Raw genomic sequence first — 20,192 nt, 5'->3', positions numbered from 1 at the left:
GGTACCCTTGTATCATGTTGGCCTAGATATAGTCAGCAGGGGGAGTTGATTCTCTATTGTTTGGTTAAGCTTCAGCATCAACACAAGTCTTAGAAGATTCACAGAAAAGTTGCATAAATTGAGTGAAGGGTGAAGAATAATTCAAAAAGTAATGCTAACCTTAAATGAAACTTCGACTCACAAACATTAATAGCATTTGGCATTTTAACAACAGAATACAAACTGTTACCTCTACTTAAATTTATTTTAGAATTAAGATTCTGAATATGATACATGGGTGGAGGAGAAAGTAACAAAACATAGTTCAAATAATGATTAAAAGGGCATTCTTGCTTCATTTTTCTATAGAGGATCCCAATCCCCAGTAGTTCAAACAAATCTTGAACCACAATCTTGAACAAATCCACAAGATCTCCTCCGACCACATCAGTGAAGATTTCTGACACTCAACTGTTCAAGAATAGCAACCAAAACTATTTCTCCTATTGAAATGAAAAAAAAAATAGAATAAGTATGAATAGGCCTGCCTTTCTAAAAGTAAATAGGTGAGCTCACAATTCTTTGTTACAGTTCACTCTTGTTTTTAAAACTGCTGCTGGATTGGTATATAGTATATTCAGATCACTCCAGCTAATCTATATGACTTAATCTGTAGGGACTGAACATTAAAATGAAAACTGATATTTTAAAACATTGGGGTTTTTTTTCTATTGAACAAGAGTTCTCCTTGCCTCAAAGAAAGAGGGGGTGAAAGATTTTTGCTAATCAATCATTAAAACAAAATCATTTTAGTACCTACTAAGAGTGTGAGGAAGATTAAGGAAGCTGATACAGGAAATAGTTATAAATTTTAATTTCCTTTCATTAACTATTCTCCTCTGCAAATAGTGCCTGTTAATTTCAAAGCAACCCTGAAACTAGTATCACGTGTGGGTATCTTTGTGTGTATGTGTGTTTCAAATAGGCACATCTATTAATGAGATTTTACAAACAAAAACTGTTTTTAAACCAAACAGAAATCCATACCAAAAAGCAGGAAAGAATAAAATCAAGGTTTACTGTTACACCTTGTTGCTTTCTCTGCAGCCCCGGCAGGCACCAAGTTCTAGCTTAGAGGGACTTTTAAAAATGCATGAAAAGGGTCATTTAAGAATGTTAGTGATTTCCACACATTGAGTCTGAAGGGTCTTTGTTCCTGCCTGTGACAGTTATGTGAGAATACTTCCCCTTAATAGCCTCTCTGTCAGGAAGTGTTAAACCTGCCAAATACAGACAATTAGAGCCTCTTGAATAAAATGCAGGAAGAGTGAGGACTAACGAAATGCCTGATTACTGTAAAGCCAAGGAGGAAACTTTCATGTTTTTTTCTCCCCCCCAAAATCATGCATAGCTTTATTGACAGAATTTTAAAGTTGAAGCGATCTAGTTCTTCCACTCTCTTTTAGTTACCTGTGAACCGGGAATAACTGTTTCAGACTTCAAGCCTATAAGAAGTCAACTAGCTACTGTATGGCATTTACATTTCAAAGCAGCACTAAAATTACTCTTTATTACTCCTTTTATTACACGTGTTAAGCTATAATTCCCAGCCTTCAAAAACAAAAGCTATTTCACTATCCTATCAGCCCACTTTGTGAAAATATTAGAATAATAAATGTTCTTCCTCTAGTCAGAGCACATAGATGCATCAAACCCACTCTCTTCTATTTAAAAGCCAGTCAGTCTACTTCTGAAAAGAGAAAGAACAAACAGAAAAAGTTAAGAAATCTTCCTTTATTATTTTCCCAGCATTTTTCTATCGGTGTTATTTTTTCTTCTTCTAAAAACATTCCCAATCATTGAGATATTAAGCTCCTATTTATGTCCTCTTGGTCTATAAACAAATCCAGTAAGAATCTCCAGAAACAGGAGTTTGAACTTAAGGCTTGGTACATGTTCTGGAAACCAAACAGAAACATCTTTTCCATTTCTAATTCTTTTGCTCTAAGAATTAACAATGAAAAATATTTTTTCCTCCCCAAGCTTCATTGCCATGCAGGGTCTGCATGTCTATATTATGCTGATATGGAAAAAGGGTAGTTACACTTTTTCCATCTTCTCCTTATGCTGCAATCCTAGATCATCTTATTACCCAGGTCCGACTTACAATTAGACTTCAAATTTAACATTGGTGCAAATAGCTCACCACTTGGGGGAGGGAGGTTTTATAGGGAACAAGGGAGACAAACTAACTCTCTAGTTTGTTATTCCTCTGAAGATTATCACATTCCTTTGCCAAAAGGCAAAAGCTTAGGAAAATTAACATTTTTCTAAGTTTAATTGGCATATAGGTGGGGATCCTTAAAGAGGTGTTTATAAACTGATCTCCTTCCCTTGACACACAACCATCCATACCTGCTGCATGGACACATCCAATGAGGTCCTATGGGCCACCTATAGAAAGATGAATCTCTTGAAAAAGGAGACACGAGACTTAATGCCCCAAATTATTCTCTCCTTGTGAAAACGTAAACAAATGAAATGACTTCAAGTGATGTACTCTAAATATAGGCATGTACACTTGCATATTTTGTTCAGGTGAAGGGGGAAGTATTTTATACATTCTCAAAGAAAGGCAGAACTAAAGATATCAAGATTCTGAAGTCAAAATCAGCATCAGCATACATACATTTTATCTACTCTACAGAATAGATGGAAGAATAATGACAGATAAACGTTAAACATTTCTACTGAAGCCTAGAGTCCTACAGTTTCTTTAAGACCCATTAATATTTATACTTGTACATGGCTTCCATAACCAAATCTTTATTTTGGTTGCATTATTTGTTCAAGTAGTTACCTTAATGTCTATATACAACATAGGATCATATTTAGCATGTACAGAACACCTTTCAAATTTTATGCTTCATTTTTTTTTTATGTCTGTACTACAGCCTTGGTAAGTAAGGTGGTATTATTCCCAAAGATGTCCTAATCTAAACACCAAGATCAAAAAATATTGCAAAATTTATTTCACGATTGAAATTGGCCCCTGTTTGCAGTTCCATATAAAACAGTGCTGGCAAATTTTATGCAAATAGGTGTCCTGTAGCTATGGATTTGGGCCATTTTAATATCTAGCAATGGCTGTCATGGGAAATGCTTTGGACTGAAGGCCAAAGGTAGTGAAAAGAATAAATAACTATTATATTGTTCAAAGCTATCTACACTCTCCATAAAACAAAAATTAAATCCAGATTTTGCTTATTTATTTTTAAGTTTTTATATTGCTGCCTACTCACTCATGGTAACTCATGGAGGCTTACAGCAGATAAAAATATAAAATAAAAGAAATAACAATAATAAAATAATAAACCCCCATCCACCATCCATCCTGATGACAACACACACTCATACCAGCCATTTAAAGGGCTCCATCCCACTCTGGGTTCATATTACATTAAGTATCATATCATAACATGTGTAAGTATAAAATACTTAGCCAAAAGCTACTACCTTCGTATTTTAAGTGTTTAAAGGTAATAACATTGGAAAGGGATATGATCAAAACAGACAAAAGAAAAGCTGTATTGGTGTGACTGAAAAGCACCCTACCAGAATAAACAAAAAACAAAAAACAGATGGAGTTTCAATGACACCATCACAGGTTTTTGTACCATTTTTTTATTGTACCTTGTTGACACCCTTGCGTTTGATTCACGCTTTTTTCCACAATAGATACCAGCAAGGTATAAACATGTTCAGCGTAGGCATCCACAGCTAGCTATGGGTCAGAACCAAGCATATATCATGCAATGCATACTCTGTCAATTGCCCCCCTCACCCCATGAGTTCTGCAAAGGTTTCTTTGTATGCTCAAAACAAGGCAACTTAAAATGAAAGTCACTGACTGGCTCCAAAATGGAAATATCCAAACCACTTGCATTTCTCGAGCTGTAACCCTACCATTGCACTCATTCTGACCCAGAATCTGTTCTATGCTATTGCGCTACACAAAAGGAACACAGGTATATCTTTGACTTACAACCGTTCAGTTAGTGACCATTTGGTACAACAGCACTAAAAAGAGGGGCGTTTGACCATTTTTCATCCCAAGTGTGAAAAAGAAACTGGGAACAATGTTACGACGAGCAAGATTCAGGCAGTCCTTGGTTAATAAGGGTAATTAGCTCTGGGAACTCCATCTGCTAAGTGATATATGGTCATAAAGCATAATGTTTCATGACCACGCTGGCTTATAATGGCAATTCTAGTTGCGATGGTTAGGTGACTCCTGCACAGTCGATAGGTGTGATGTCACGATTGTCAGCTGTGACTTCCTGCCAGTCTCCTCATTGACTTTGTTGTCAAAAGCTGGCAATGAAGGTGGAAGATGGAGAACTAGTGAATGTGGGACACTACAACTGTTGTAATTACAAGCCAGTTGCTGGGGCCCAAATTGCAATCACATGACTGTGCGGATGCTATGAAAAGTCCAAGGACTGACTGTATGTTTCCTCATTCAGTGCTACTTTAACTTTGACTGGTTGCTGAGTGATCGATCATTAACCATGGACCACCTGTACTATATTTAACATTTAAAGCACAGCAGACATTTTTCATTCACAGGTCCCACAATGTTCATACCTTTCTCCACTATATCATATTTTAAGTGATCAAGTAACAGAGGCTAGGGCAAAACTACATAGTTAAGGAAATTGATTCTTAACCATTTTTAGTGGGGTTTGCAATGTTTCATGTTATTTGATTTGATTTTTAACACATTTATATGGCCGCCCATCCTAAATCAAAACCCCAGATGGCTCATAATCCTAATTTGATTTCCAAAAGATACTTCATAACATGTAAAAGCAAAAGCAGCATCTGTTAATGACTCATTTAAAGGAGATGCTCTTCTGAAGCAACTTTTCAAAATTGAGTTAACACAATCTCATTTTTATGGCTAGGGAAGTAGTTTAACTCACACATGCAGCAGGGTCCTTCCCAAATTTTCCTTTCTTCTATCTACCTATGGCAGTCATTTCATTCTATGGGGAAACAAATCACTATCTCTTCAAAACATTGTTTTTGTGTGAAGAAAAGCTTCTCCTTTCTTATTGATGTATTAATTTATTATTTAATTATTTATTTGTACTTGCAATTATCCTACATAGTTATACAATCATAAGACCAGAGAGCTCACATATATAGTATTATGTGAAACGGATCATAGTTATAGTTTTGAGTTTACTATTCTTTTATACAGAATGAAGAGTGTCATTTATCTCAACAACTTATCATATGCAAAGATTTCCATCATACATCCCACTGCCCCACTGAAGGTTGTAATTATATATCTTATTCTTAACCCTAATCTTAATCCACGAAGGACTTTTTAAATTAAAAATGAGGTTATATAAATACCTGATTTCAAAAAGATTCTTACCTTTATCACCCCATCATAACCCGGTATAGTAGTGACCTTTGCATTCTTGGCTAACAGTTTGCTTTCTATCTTGTCTCCCATTGCTTGAATGGCATGCATATCTGGTCCTATGAAAACAACACCTTCTGATGCCTGAAGAAACAAAGAAGGAAGGAAGAATATTACAATGGACCTCTTTGAATGTAGTTCACATACTACAAGTAACTTTAACTTGAAACAGTACATTAAAAGTATATATGAGAAGAGAAAGCAAAGATCCCATAATTACTGTTTGTATGAATCAAAACCAGACCAAGGAAAACTAGCTGAAAATTTTACATTTTTATAATTTTGCCTGACTTATCTAACAGCATCTCATTAGTGAGAAAAGGACAATTAGGTTCATAACTCTGAGATGCCACAAGAACATACTAAGATATGTTATATAATATAGTTCAGGATTTCATTCTGCGTTCTTTAAAATTAACATGACAACTTTTTTTCTTTTATAAGGGCTGAAGATATGCAAAATGGAGTTTGAATTTTTTTTCAGAAGAAGAGATTTCTAAATACGAACCTTCAAACTAATCAAGAACATCTTCCATTTTAGACTGATGTCTTAAAGAAATACTTGAAAAGCTGCAATTATTTTTTATGCTATATTGCAGCTTACAAACTCATCTGGATACTTATGGTAATAAAGAATATACTGTTCCATTCAAATATATTAGATGTTATTATGTCAACCCTTAATTATGTTTCCCAATCTACAGACATATATACAATACATAATGGGCGTTTTGGGGGGAGGGGGTGCTTGAAAGGATGTTGAATGCTAAGAGGATTATAGTTACAGCTAACTGTTAAGTAAAATGTGATAATGGCAACAAAAATTGTATAGGTGTCTTTCATAGGGCTTATTATTTGGCTAACTAATAAGATAATAAAACTACTTATTTATTAGTCTGCCCTACTTCAGGCAGAACACAACAGTCAAGTATATCAAAGAAATGATTTAAGGATATGTCACAAATGCATGTGTATAACTTGGTTTCTTACCACTTGGTTACTATATCTGATTCTACAAATTTAACTTCTGTAAAACTTAGACTGAAACAATACATTTCCATCATACAGATCATGATAGTTCACATATTTAAGCCAAAAGTTAATAGCAAACAAATGGATAGATGGATGGATGGATGGATACAGACAGACAGACAGACAGACAGACAGACAGACAGACAGACAGTGAGACCAATCTCAAACATGGGTGAAGCTGAATTAATGTCATTATTTGAAATAAGCATTTTTTAAGTGTGTACCTTCAACAGTGTTCATTCCTGAAAGCTGTTGTGTGGTTTGCCATTGCCTTCTTCCTAGGGCTGGTTTCTGCATCTAATGTGGGACTATAACTGAAAGTCTCTCAGTTTCTAGCCTGATGCCTTAAGCACTACACCAAACTGACTCTCTTAAATGTTTGTTTGTTAAAAGTTTATGCTGACCATCTCCCCTGTAAGACAACTCTAGGCACTCTTACTTGATGTAATATTGAAGGGAACAAATAAATGCATAAAATAACTGTAAACAACACATGGATTCCCACATTCACTCTTTGTCATAGTCAACTAAAACTAAAAGAGAATAAGAGAGTTGAAATCTTGGAGAATTATCAGACTGATTTAAACAGTTTTTATATTCCAAAAGTCAGAGCATCCAAATCTATTTTTCTTTTAATACAATTGTATACTTTTCCAAACAGAACACTGAAATAATCAAGAAGCATATAAAAACATGAAACCAAGAGAGAACAAATAATTGAAGTAAATAGAAAATTGCATGTATTCCAAGAAATATTCCCTGTAACGATCAAGCTGGTTACTGATTTAGATAGAAGGAAAGTGAAACATGGGAGGAATTTTCTTTAGATCTTTTCCATATAGGATTTCCTCAGTTCCTGGCAATCAAATCCGTCATAGATTTTTACATGATAAAAGGAATCTGTGGAACTAATCCTAGAAACCTCTTTCTGTTTTCTTGCATAACACCTCCAGGCACAGAAGAGACAAAATGCTTCATTTGCATCCTTAAACATTAGAAACTGAGAATGAACCTTTTCAACTGCAAATGTTATTGCATCTACATTTCCAGAAAGGCGGAAGGGGGGAAGGTTACAGAGTCTACTCAGGTTTATGTTAACTCATCTCTTTTTTAGTATTACTGATCAATACAAAGAGAAGGCAGGGGCAGCAAAGCCTTAAGAACTCCAACTTTTTTCTCCCTAAAGAAAAATGAAGAAAGAGATAGAGGGAACATGAAGGATGATAAACTGAAGAAAGAGGAAATGACCAAAGTGAAAACAGCACAAATATTAACCACGGCAATAGTTTTTCTTTTCTGATAACATAAGGCCAAGATTTGCTTGTGTAAAATAAAAAATGGCAATGAAGATTAGACCAGACTGAATTAAAAGTATTTGTCTAAATAAAGAAAAATATCACATACCCATTAAACTTCAAACCTAACCGCATAGAAATGACGAAGAGTAGCTTCAAGGCTATTCCCGAGACACATTTTGTTGTTCTTGCAATTATAAAATGCTGTCATCAAATTCACTACACTAGTTTCTGTTGAAGTAACTTGGTAGTATGGCAACATCAAAGACATTTTAGGAATTGGCTCAATCACAAAATTATGAAGTCGCCTATAGATTAAGTCCAACTATTGGTCGCTTCACATCCATGCAATTTCCATTACAAAAGCAAGGTCCTAAGACACAGGAATGCAATTAGGACTGGACAAATATGCCACTTTTACAATTAACAGAAGAAGAATGAAACCTGGAGGAATCAAGATGCCCTATAGCATTTAGCAATTGCACTTAGATTTATATATTGCTCCATAGTGCTTTACACCCCTGTCTAAGCAGTTTACAATGTCAGCATATTGCCCCCCAACAATCTGGGTCCTCATTTTACAGAACTCATCCAGCTGACAACATCAAGCACACTAAAGTCAAGAAGAAGAATACAAGTGAATATATCAAGAGAGGAAGATCTTAAAATCCAAAGTCATCCATGTAGCAATGTTGACAGACTCTATTTACCAAGGAGCATAGGCAGGCATGGAAAATCCCGAAACATTTGGAGCACTTCATGAATATAATTGGCATTGACAAAATCACTATCAGTCAATTGCAAAAAGCAGCTTTATTTAAGACAGCTTACATCTTGCAATGATACCTTTTAATAACATCAGACAAATCTGCCTAACCCAGGTCCTTGTTTTTAATGTGTTGGTACCTTTCTGACTTCTAGTATTTGATCTGGCAAATAGACTGTTTAAAGCAGAGGTCTCCAAACTTGGCAACTGAACTGTGGACTTCAATTCCCAGAATTCCTGAGCTAACATGACTAGAGGAGGAATTCTGGGAGTTGAAGTCCACAAATCTTAAAGCTGTCAAGTTTGGAGACCTTTGGTTTATAGCAATAGCACTTAGCAAATGTATTGATCAAAATGTAAAGCATATGAATAAAATCCAAGATGTTCAATATATGATCTGAAAGAATGACCACACAATAGTGCATTCCTTTGCATAGTTAACTTGAAAACAAGTCATTCAGATAAAGGAGTGTTTCTTGCAGAGAACTAATAATAGAAAACACAAAAAGAAAGAAATATTCTGGATTGTTTTAATGTGTTGTGCACACAAGATTTGCTTTTAATTCTGTATCTAACATTATTAAATTATAACTTTTTAGATGAAAATAGATATTATTTCTCTCCACTCCCCCAAAAATTGTAACGCTTGCAATTTTACTGAGATTTGCTCACTAGTGCTGAGGTTGAGCTTGGATTACTGAAGTCACGATGATTCAACTTTAGACAGACTTCATTTTACTTTTATTTTGTTATTTAGGACTACGCAGTGCTGTTTCTAATAGTCATTTCAGTGCATGACAAACTCCAAGGTTCATTGCTCCTGTACATTTTTCAAATTATTAGCTTCTTAATGCATATGGCTTTAATTTACCTCCTACTGACATCCTTAAATGGTTTTCAAGAATTTTGAAAGTAGAACTACTATAGTTATTCTCCACACTTGGCCTTGATCACTGACACTGAATATCTTAAGTAGTTTCTACAATTAATAGAAGGGATGTTCAAACACTTCTACTGCAAAAGCTCAAGATTCCCTTAAAAATAGATTTGTATTTGGTTTCCTGTAGCGTGTTTGCTCCATTTATTTCTAATGAGTTCCCAGAAGCATCTGAGACTGCTTCTGTTTTTGCAAAAAATAAAAATCAGATGCGATTATCTATTAACATTGCAGATTTTTTTAGTCTTCAGTGTGTATAAAATGTGAGCACTATCATTTGAAAAAGATTTTTAAACCTAAATCAGGTAAGTAGCACAATCCCTCTTTCTCTAATTATTCTTAATGATAACAATGTATGATGCATTATACTTTATTCAAATGCTTCATTATTAAGGCGTACAGTGGTGTTTAAAAGTTTGTGAGCCCTGTTGAATTGTCAATATTTCTATTGACCTGCAATGTTATATTTTCTCCCCGCAAGAGCTGAAACTAGAAAAAGTGAAGCCAATTAACAAAGGGATCAAAATTGGCATGTGGCTAAAGTATGCGAACCTTTCATTTCAATACATAGTGTGCCCCTCTTGGGCACCAATAACTGCAAAGAAATTTTCAATAACTGTGGAACAATCCTGCACATCTGGCTTAGAGAAATTTTAGCCCACTTCTCTTTACTAAACCGCTTCCGTTCAGGAATGTTGGTAGGCTTCCTCACCTGACCAGTCCATTTCAGGTCCTTCCACAATATTTCTGTAGAATTAAAGTCTTTGACTTGGCCATTCCAAAATATTAACTTTCTTCTACTTTAAACATTCTTTGGTCATAAAGTCATGGTCTTGCTGCATGATCCACTTTCTCTGGAGTTTCAGTTCATGAACAGATCTACCTGTAGAGTTTGCTGATACAATTCCAAATTCATAGTTCCATCAATGACGGCAAACAAAAAATAAAATTGTGCCTTCATATCAATATTGACTCTTGGTAAATTATCTGGACAAATCCCTGCAGTTTTCCTGGGAAGATTTTGTGGGAGTGGTTTGCCATTGTCTTCTTTCCAGGACTGAGCAAGTGTGACAGCTGGCTTAATGGCCAAAGCAGGACCAGAACTCACAGGCTCCTATTCTAGTACCTTCACCACTATACCAAACTAGCCTGCTGAAAGTGCTTTTATTATCATTTAGTAGCAGTTGGAAAGGTGCACTGGTAGAAATCCTGTTTCTTCCTAGAAGCCTAATTAATTTGAGGATATAACTTCTGCAGGTTATTACTAAAAAGTTAGCAGTTTTCCAAAGATATGAGTCTTTGATAGGATCAAAGAAGTTCTATAATCAAGAAATTCCCATTTATTATGATCTACAAAACTTATAAAGGTGAATAATTAATATTTCAAATACAAAAAATACTTGAGAGTGACTAAAGTGGTCCAAACTTCAGAATGATTTTGATGAGAAAGCAAAGTTTGCTTCAAAACAGTGGTGGGATTCAAATTTTTTTTACTACCGGTTCTGTGGGTGTGACTTGGTGGGCATAGCAGGGGAAGGATACTGTAAAATCTCTAGTCAGACGTGGTATTTGCTGGTTCTCTGAACTACTCAAAATTTCTGCTACCGGTTCTCCAGAACTGGTCAGAACCTGCTAAATACCACCTCTGCTTCAAAAGTACTCTGAAGTGCATACAGTAGGCATCACTAAGACTTTTTTGAACCAATAATGTAGCAATAGCAATAGCATTTAGACTTATATACCGCTTCACAGTGCTCTATTGCCCTCTCTAAGTGATTTACAGAGTCAGCATATTGCCCCAACAATCTAGATCCTTGATGGCGAACCTGTGGCACACACGCCGTCGGCAGCTGCTCTTCCTGTTTCCAGCATGCACATGCACACCAGCCAGCTGGCCTTTGGGTTTCTGGCGCTCTGGTATGTACGCACATTTTGGTTTGGGCACTGAGAGCCAAAAAGGTTCGCCATCACTGATCTAGATGAATAGGAAGTGACACAATTGATACACTTTGAGGAAATTACTATAGGCTGTTATGCTACATTTAAGGAAAGTAATTTTAAAAGTATTACGGTAATTTGAATATTCTAGTCCTGATGTTGGAGTCAATGCATCACCTGAAATCATTATCGCAAAAGCTTGATTTGATGCAACAGACTACACATACAATAAATCAAATTTACAGTGGTATAGATTGTTTGCCTGATGACATTATTAAACATCAATTGTGCAAATGACATAATTTGTATAGTATGTGTGGAATTGCCATTCGAATTGCTTAAATTGAAGTAAATGAAATCATTGGCAGTATTTGCACATTATCATACATATGACATAAATTGTCACAATGACATACTTTTGCATTCAATAAATATTTCAATCAATTTAAAGGTTTGACAGTACTTCTACATTATAATTTTTAGACATTAAATAAAAACTCAAAAAAATTAATGTGTAATTTTGAGATATTAATACCTACAGTGAATATTAATTAATAAGTATATTAGATTATACAAAAGTTTAAGGAGAATGTAAATAAAGGAACAACTTATGAGGTATCATTGTTCAAAGTCTGTAGCCAATTCCCATTACATACAAGGAAATAGTATATTCTCATACTCAGATTTTAAAGAAATTGAAATGAGATGATGAAAAATACAAAATTTATTTCAAAGTCACTGTTTTTCAACACGAGAATGACTATGTAAAAATAATAACCTCCCTAATTCAACAAAAGGGATAAGCAAGGTTAGTTGTGTGAGTATTCTTATGAACATCTGGTCATGCCTGACAAGGGCCTCATGGTGAGCCAAAAGACAACAGTACAAGGCTTTTGTATCATGGAGAGTATTGTTGGAAGTAGCTGAACTCATTCCCATATCCAGATTCCTTAGTTGTCATACCAAATTTTAATATGCCCTTCTATTTGACAAACGGTAATCTTCTGAAGTCAATCCTTCTTGATCCTAGAACAATAGAATATGGGTAAATAAAGAACAATAGAATATGGGTAAATGTACTAGTCGCAGGTATGCCAAATCATGCTGCCTGCAATTTGGCAGTTCAAATCTCACTGGCTCAAGGTTAACTCAGTTTCCATCCTCCTGAGGTTGGTAAAATGAGGACCCAGATTGTTTGGGCAATATGCTGACATGTAAACCATTTAGAGAGGGCTGCAAAGCACTGTGAAGTGGTATATAAATCTAAGTGCTATTGCTATTGCTATTTTTTCATAATATGGGCTTATTTTTAAAAAATCCTCTGTATTCTAAATTTGAATAAATATTTCTAAATAACTTTGTTTAAACTTGAATCTTTTTTTCTATACCTAGGTACACAATAAACACTCTTGACGATATATCCTTCCTTTAAATGTTAACATTGCTTGTTGCTCAAACTGTGATTACTATCCTGTGGACAAAGATGTGTTAATAAAATCTTCAGTCTCATTAGTAGTGACAGATAGAAGTAGTCATAAAATAGTTAAAAGCATGAGCAAACTCTGACTATGACTGATTACTACAATCTAACTAAAAAATCCTAACAAACCATCCAGATTTTTTAAAATTGTTTTAGCTCTAGAGCTTTTGAGTTTTGTTTTGGTTTTAGTATTAAGCAACAACATGTTAATCAGCATGGATCAAACACTGGTATGATTAGGATTGTGTGGGTGAGAAAAAGCACCACCTCTCAATTATAGAAGCAATAGGAAGAACCCAAAGATAAGCCTCCAAAATAAATAGTACAAACCTTTATTAGCAATTTAAAAATGGGAATGCCACATATCCTGCCTGGAAACAAGGCTACAAACTAAAATTTGCAGAGTTGGGAGTGAATGCTCAAACTTCCTTCTTGCATGGCCATTTCCCAGCAATTATGTACAGGGGCCATTGAGAAGTATAGAGAGAGTAGTAGTCTGCATTTTATTTATTTGATTTGATTTCTATAACCCCCATCTCAACAAGCGACTTAAATGTATTAATCAAATATATTTGATCACTGAGAATTATTGTCATGGATGTTAATAATGGAACCATCAATGGTCTCCATCAGCAGACATTCCTTGGCTATCAAGATCCATAATATTCCCAAGCCAACTGACCAAATTAGATGGGTAGAAACAACTGGAAGAAGACGGTCCCTTGGATAACTTGGTTACCAAACCAGAATTAGGTTGTATATTGTCTGATTGTATATTTCTGAAGCTGCAATAAATAAATATATTAAGCTGTTGATGCTCATCCATCAACATTAATGAACATCTCAACACCATATTTTTTGTTTTGTTTTTACGACAGTAAGACTAGATGCGGTATGTCTAAAATGCCTGTTCAGATCAATCCAGGAAAACAATGCTCTCACAATGTTGGATATGTGTAGGCACTGCAGTTGTTGCACTAAATGCTCTGACCTTGCGTATGTTGTGCTTTAGCAGTGCATTTTTTTTCATAAGCTTGATAGCCCTTGTGGATGAGGTCATGTCAGGTAGGTCAGTTTTGTGGTTGTATCTATATCAAGCAGCTTCAGACAAGCATTAAGTTTCTGGTCTTCTGAACATATGTTTTATTGCTATTTAAACTGCTCAGGATTCATATGGATTTGGTAGAATAGAAATACCAAAATAGGTAAATAACAAAGGAAATTGTGTATGTCTAGTTTAATGAAAAGGAGGACTAAAGGTGACATGGTAGCAGTGTTCCAATAGCTAAGGGGCTGCCACAAAGAAGAGGGGGTCAACCTATTCTCCAAAGCACCTGAAGGCAGGACAAGCAGCAATGGGTGGAATCTAACTGAGAGAACCAAACTCAAATTAAGGAGAAATTTCCTGACAGAACAATTAATTAGTGGAACAACTTGCCTCCAGAAGTTATGGAGAGATTGGACAATTATTTGTTTGAAATGACACGGGGGTTTCCTGCTTAAGCAGGGGGCTGGACTAGAAGACCTCCAAGGTCCCTTCCAACTCTGTTATTATTATGTAATTCTGAGTCCTTTGACTGATGGCTTTGAACCCTTTGAAACCCCCCGAAGTGATGGCACTGCAAGATCTGAGGACCCAAGGCAGTACAAAAAAATTGCAAAAAAGCAAAAATTGACCACTTTTTCTGAAAGTTAGTTAATAAAAATATTGTAATATTTTTTCTATGTAGACAGTGCATTAGTTCCAATATAGATCCACATGTCTAAACAGAGTATTGAAAGCTCTGGCTCATTTTTATAGGATTATTGTGTTCAATTTTAATAAAAAGTGATGAACTTTCCGATAAAGATTTTTTAAAATTATGTTAGTATACAGCAATGGTAGTCAACCTGGTCCCTACTGCCCACTAGTGGGTGTTCCAGCTTTCATGGTGGGCGGTAGGGGTTTTGTCCCCTACTTTATAAATCACCATTACTGTGGAACTGGTGGGCGGTTAGAGAAAATTTTACTACTAACAGAGGTACAAAAGTGGCCGTAGGTATAAAAAGGTTGACTACCCCTGGTATACAGTATTAAAAGACAACATAAAGCAGGTAAAATGCTGTATTTTTTAATTCTTCTATGAAAATACAAAATGAGGACAAGGTACTGATACAATTCCCAAAGGGACTCAAGTCAACTCATGCATCAAATTTGTAAAATCTGAAAAGGTTGAAATTTCTAAGAAAGTTATTTCAAATAAAATAATGCGTTACTTGTGTTTTCTAATAATATACTTAGAAAAGAAAGATATTTCAGGCTTTTCAGACTTCCTATTGCAGCAATCCCGTACAGAACAATACTGCAATGTTTATTTATTATTTCAATACCGATATATGTTATCAATAAAATATAGTTAATTTTGATATTTTCAGACAAAAGGCAATGGTATTTTTATGTATCTCCTGTACCAGGAAAACATATCTAGCTTATGCAAACATTTGAAAAAGAAAGACAAAGGCATATTTTTAAAAAAGAATGTTTTTTCAGATCATTAATTTTGTGCTAATTCAGGACTTTATTTTTATTCACTACTTCAATTTCAAAGTTGCTTAACTCCAAAATGACTCGTAGTGGCTTATTTAAAAAAATTAAAAGCAACATATGTATATCTAAGAAAAAAAAACAAAGAAACTTATGTGTTGTTCAGATCAATTAAAAAAATAATAAAGCTGTGCCAATGATTGTCACAAACAGTAATGCCTAGATAGGCGTGCTCAGATCATCAGTATCATACCCTGTCAACACGATATTCCTCCAGTTCATGCCATTTGTCTTCTGCACGATGTATATGCCGTCAAATTAAACATGCTACCACAAGCTAGTACCATCAGGCCAAATAGGAGAATCAAGTCCCAGAGAAAAAATTCTGCAGAATCTCTAAACTTTATAATTTGATCCCAGGGAGCTGCAAAGCTTATTAAATCTTTTGTTTCTTCAATCCTCATAACAGACTTTACTTACAGTTGGGGTGGGGGAGAGGAGGGAGTAGAGAGAAGCAGCCTAGTAGACATTGCTCTGTTGTCTTGCTTTGTCTCCAGTAAGCTGGACTTCCACGTTCAGAGAAGGATTAGCGGGAGAGAAAAGTTAAGGAGGATGGCTATAAAAGTAGTAACAAAAGGAGATTTAAAATAGGATATCCCACCTGCCATAATTTTATAGGCTTTATCTTTTTATTCTCAAAATGCTCCATGCAACACTAATCAGTTATCTATTGGAAACTTCAGGACCTACTGAAAAGCCTGGCAGGGTATTTGGCTTTCAATTCTTCTACTCTGTTTATTCTCAATACGAGTATGTTCAACAGCCTTAGAAAAAACCCTTGAACAAGAACAGTCACTTAGCAATGAAATGTAAATTACTGACATGGGCTGCAGCTTGGACTTGCCACTGCTAATGAGTGCAGTAAAAAGGGAAACTGCACACTAGATTACTATAACCTTTTCACTTAACCCTATGTGTGCTGAAAGGTACAATTCAGCCCATATCAAGAAATTCCACACAGCAGCTTTTTATTTATTCCAATAATTCATATATAGTGACTGTTCATCAGACTCTTGGTGGATTACAGTATTATAATATTAAAACACGACATAACAAGCAAACAAACAAAAAACATGTTAGTTGCTGTTCCCCAATTAAAAGTCTTCCCCTCTGTGTAGAAAAGGACTGTTTTCACCACTTCTGTAGGGTAAAAGAAGAGCAAAGTTGATCATAGGTGCCAGGCTGTTGGAGAGCAAGGGGGATACCCCAACTCTCTTGATCTCTTAAGGAGTGGGTATTGGCTGCCTTCTGTTCTGGCTATAGCAGTGGTCACCAACTGGTGATCCGTGGACCACTGGTCCACAGAAAGAATATTTGCATTTTTTTATATTGCACTAAATCAGGGGTCCTCAAATTACAGCCCCTGAGCCGAATACATGCAATAAATGTTTGTGTTGCTGCAGAGAGTTTCTCCTTTTGGGGTCTTTTTGTGTGGGTCGGAGGGGGGCAGAAATTCCAACTTGGGGCCTGCTTCAGCCTCCTGGTGCAGGCCTTTGGGTGAAGGCTGGAGTCTGGAGGGAAGTGCTGCTGGTAGCGAAGAGCCGGAGGGCCTTATTCCAGTGGGACTGCTTCGTGGCTTGGAATTGGCTGACCATCTCAGCCCGCTGAGCCTCCAGGCACCAGTACCTGGCCTTGCAGTCCTGCCAGTCTTCCCTCTGCTTGGAAAGCCTATGCTCATAGTCCTCAGTGAGGTGCTTCTGCTGAGCCTCCTTCTCGGTCAGATCCAATTTGAACTGAGCCAACTGTTTTGCCAACTCTTTCTCGTGATGGCTGCTTAGCTCCAACAACTGCTTCCTGTTGAGGCCCTAAGGAGCCCGGGCAAGCTGGCAAGGAATGGCTGGGAGAGGAGGGGCAAGTAGAAGCTGGTGAGGCGGCCCCTGAAGTGAATGACATCAAGTTGTCCATGCCCACCCAGTCACATGACCACTTAGCCACACCCACCTAGTCAGTCATTAGACAGATCATATTAGTGGTCTGCGGGATTAAAATTATGAATTTAGTGGTCCCTGAGGTCCAAATGTTTGGTGAGCCCTGGGCTATAAAGTGTAGAATGGATATATAGTCCAGGAACAAGGACGCAAGCCATAAAAGGCTTGATAAGCAATCACCCTTAAGTTGAAGCCTACCAGGAACCATCACAGCCTCTGCCAAATAAACATTATTCTTCTGAACATACATACACACATTCTAATTAATGCACACCCTTGAATTCTGTGCCAGCAACACGTTTTTGCTTATCTAGGGCAGCTTGACATAAAGTAAAATGCAATAGTCTGAGAGTTAACAAGAGCATAGATCACTGTTGTTTGGCATTACTTGATCCAAGAAACAATCCAACTAGCAGACAAATTAGAGCAGGCCAAACACTCTTCTGGCCACAGCCTTCATCTGTTCTTCTAGCACAGGGGTGTCAAACTCACGTCGTCACGGGGCATCATGTGACATATTGGGATTGTTTTCCCCGTCGCTAAACTGGGCGTGGGCATGGGCATGGCCACCGCATGATGCATCTGGCCTGCAGGCCAGGAGTTTGACAGCCATGTTCTAGCAGAACCTCCAGGTTGTGCATCTTTTTCTTTAGGAGAAGCACAGTCCTACCCAGAGCAATTTATGTAATGTGCATGGACATAAGAGTAAGTCTGCCTTGCTGGGATTGAGCCTGTATGTTCTGTCCATATAGATATTCCACCACCCATTGCCTCTAGTCACTAGGTAAAGACTTCTGCTATATCTCTTCCAGAAGTCTGGCCAAAGCCATGGAGGAGGAAAGCAAGGATGGTTACATAAACATCATAAACATCAGCTTAGTTCTAAAAGGAGAGGAGGAACCAGAGATAAATCAAACCTTGATTCTCTTTTGCTGGGGGGAATAAATTATTTGATAATTAGAAGTTTCTGAGGAATCTTTCAAGATTATGTTGTTGTCCTTTCAAAAATAAGAGTAGAGTTCTAATAAACTTTTTGCCATTTTGTTTCCCAGCCTGTCTACCCAATAGGGTCTTGCTTGGTGTGATGAGAGAGAATAAAACTGTCAGCATATTGATATTTAACCCAAACAACAAATCACTTTCCCAAACACCTTCACATAAATGAGATGGAGTCTCTAGGGCTCTCATCACAGCACTGCCCAAGAGTTCAATCCATCTCTGAAGTTGTTGTTGCAGGAAGAAAAAAAAATCAACAGCATTATGTAGCATTATGCTTAGCGCTGAACAAAATAAAAGTGGGATCATTTTTATCTAGTATCAGTCAATCAAACAGTCGGTCCTCTCTTGCCCCAAAAGCACCAACTCAAATGGCACGCCTTTGAAGGACTAGAACAACTATAAAACAATGTCTCTAATCCCAAATTCTGTAACAACGTATCTTTGCTCACAAGTAAGCTTCACTAGATTCAATCAAGCTTATTTCCAAATAAGTATGTGCAAAATTGCATTTGCAGATAAAATAACAGTTGGCTGCATTATCAAATCCTAAAGACAACCCACTGAATCAAATATGTCCTCTTCTTTTGTTGGTTATATAATTATCTTGTCTGAGGTTATTGTGTACTTACCTTCCTCTTCAAAGGAAACGGGACAAAGACAATTTAAAGATTTTTGAACATAGTATTTTAATCTGAGTCTTCAAATTTAAATGTACTTTATAAAAGACACCAAAGACATGAGTTAAATGAAGTATTTAAGTTCTTCAAACTTTAGACCAATAGATGTGATTTGTATATAAGCATTTTTGAATATTAAGATGGTTACTGAAACTATTTCCAGCTTCAGCTGGAAGTCATTATCCTCTGATTATGTAAATTTACTTCCTATGTAATAATTTAGCTTTTAACTTTCTCTTAGACATTTAATTCTAAAATTAGTTTCCAGCATTGTACATTTATGTATATAACTCACCTTCCAATATTTGGAATATTTATCCTACACCCATCTTGTTTGAAAATAGGCAATGTATTTCCTGTATTATAAAAAGTTCTAAGCTAGCAGATCCATAAGATATATGTAATGGTTTGGTATCAGAATGGAACTGAGTAATAGTTTTCTTATTACACTTCACAAGATAGAGGCCTGCACTGATTAAGATTTAAAGTAGAATTAGGACCTATTGCTTCTTTTGCGAGGGATCTCCAACCAATCATGCATGGAACTAAGTCCATGATGCAAAAATGAATCAGCACCTTCCTTCTTCCTGCACATCACTTCTCTGTATCAGAGGTCTAAATGGAAATTGCAGGAGTGTTGTAAAATTGGGCTCAGGGCCAAAAATGGAACTGATAGATTCAATTATAAAAATATATCTGCCTTGATTAAGAAAAATAGTTCTATAATTTAAAATCATTTACATATATGCTTGTGCCAACTATACTCCAAGTTATATTTCAGTTTGTTAAGTTGTACACAAAACAGGGAACTAAAGAAGATAACACATGGAAATACGTCCATGCTTCTCCAATGAAGTAACTTGAGTGTAAGAAATAATTCTTACAAAAAAATAGATCTATCTAAAACCATCAATAAAAAAAAATCTGAATTTCTTCATTTATAGAGAAATGAAAAATCCTATTGACATATAGTGCTACTTGTCACTTTATGACATACAAATGAATATCCAAGAATAAAATGAATCCTGGCTGCATTACTAAAAATTCGGCCAAGAATACTGTCACCAATCTTACAATCCAAAT

General features: G+C 36.1%; 1 protein-coding gene across 4 annotated transcripts in view; it reads right to left on the bottom strand.

Annotated features, from left to right (window-relative positions):
* PCCA (propionyl-CoA carboxylase subunit alpha) overlaps window positions 1–20,192 on the bottom strand; it is a 232,525-nt gene that overhangs the window by 160,571 nt on the left and 51,762 nt on the right. For all 4 annotated transcript variants that reach the window (XM_087967316.1, XM_087967315.1, XM_087967314.1 and 1 more), the window contains one exon: window positions 5,426–5,557. In XM_087967316.1, coding sequence (XP_087823442.1) covers window positions 5,426–5,557 — 132 coding nt within the window. The remainder of the gene's footprint in view (window positions 1–5,425; window positions 5,558–20,192) is intronic.

The sequence above is a fragment of the Notechis scutatus genome, chromosome 5 (genome assembly GCF_049901735.1).
Source record: "Notechis scutatus isolate UNSWTSFEM ecotype Mainland chromosome 5, rNotScu1.2, whole genome shotgun sequence".
Lineage (NCBI taxonomy): Eukaryota > Metazoa > Chordata > Lepidosauria > Squamata > Elapidae > Notechis > Notechis scutatus.
Note: the sequence above shows the minus strand (reverse complement) of the source record. Positions and strands in the feature narration are given on the sequence as shown.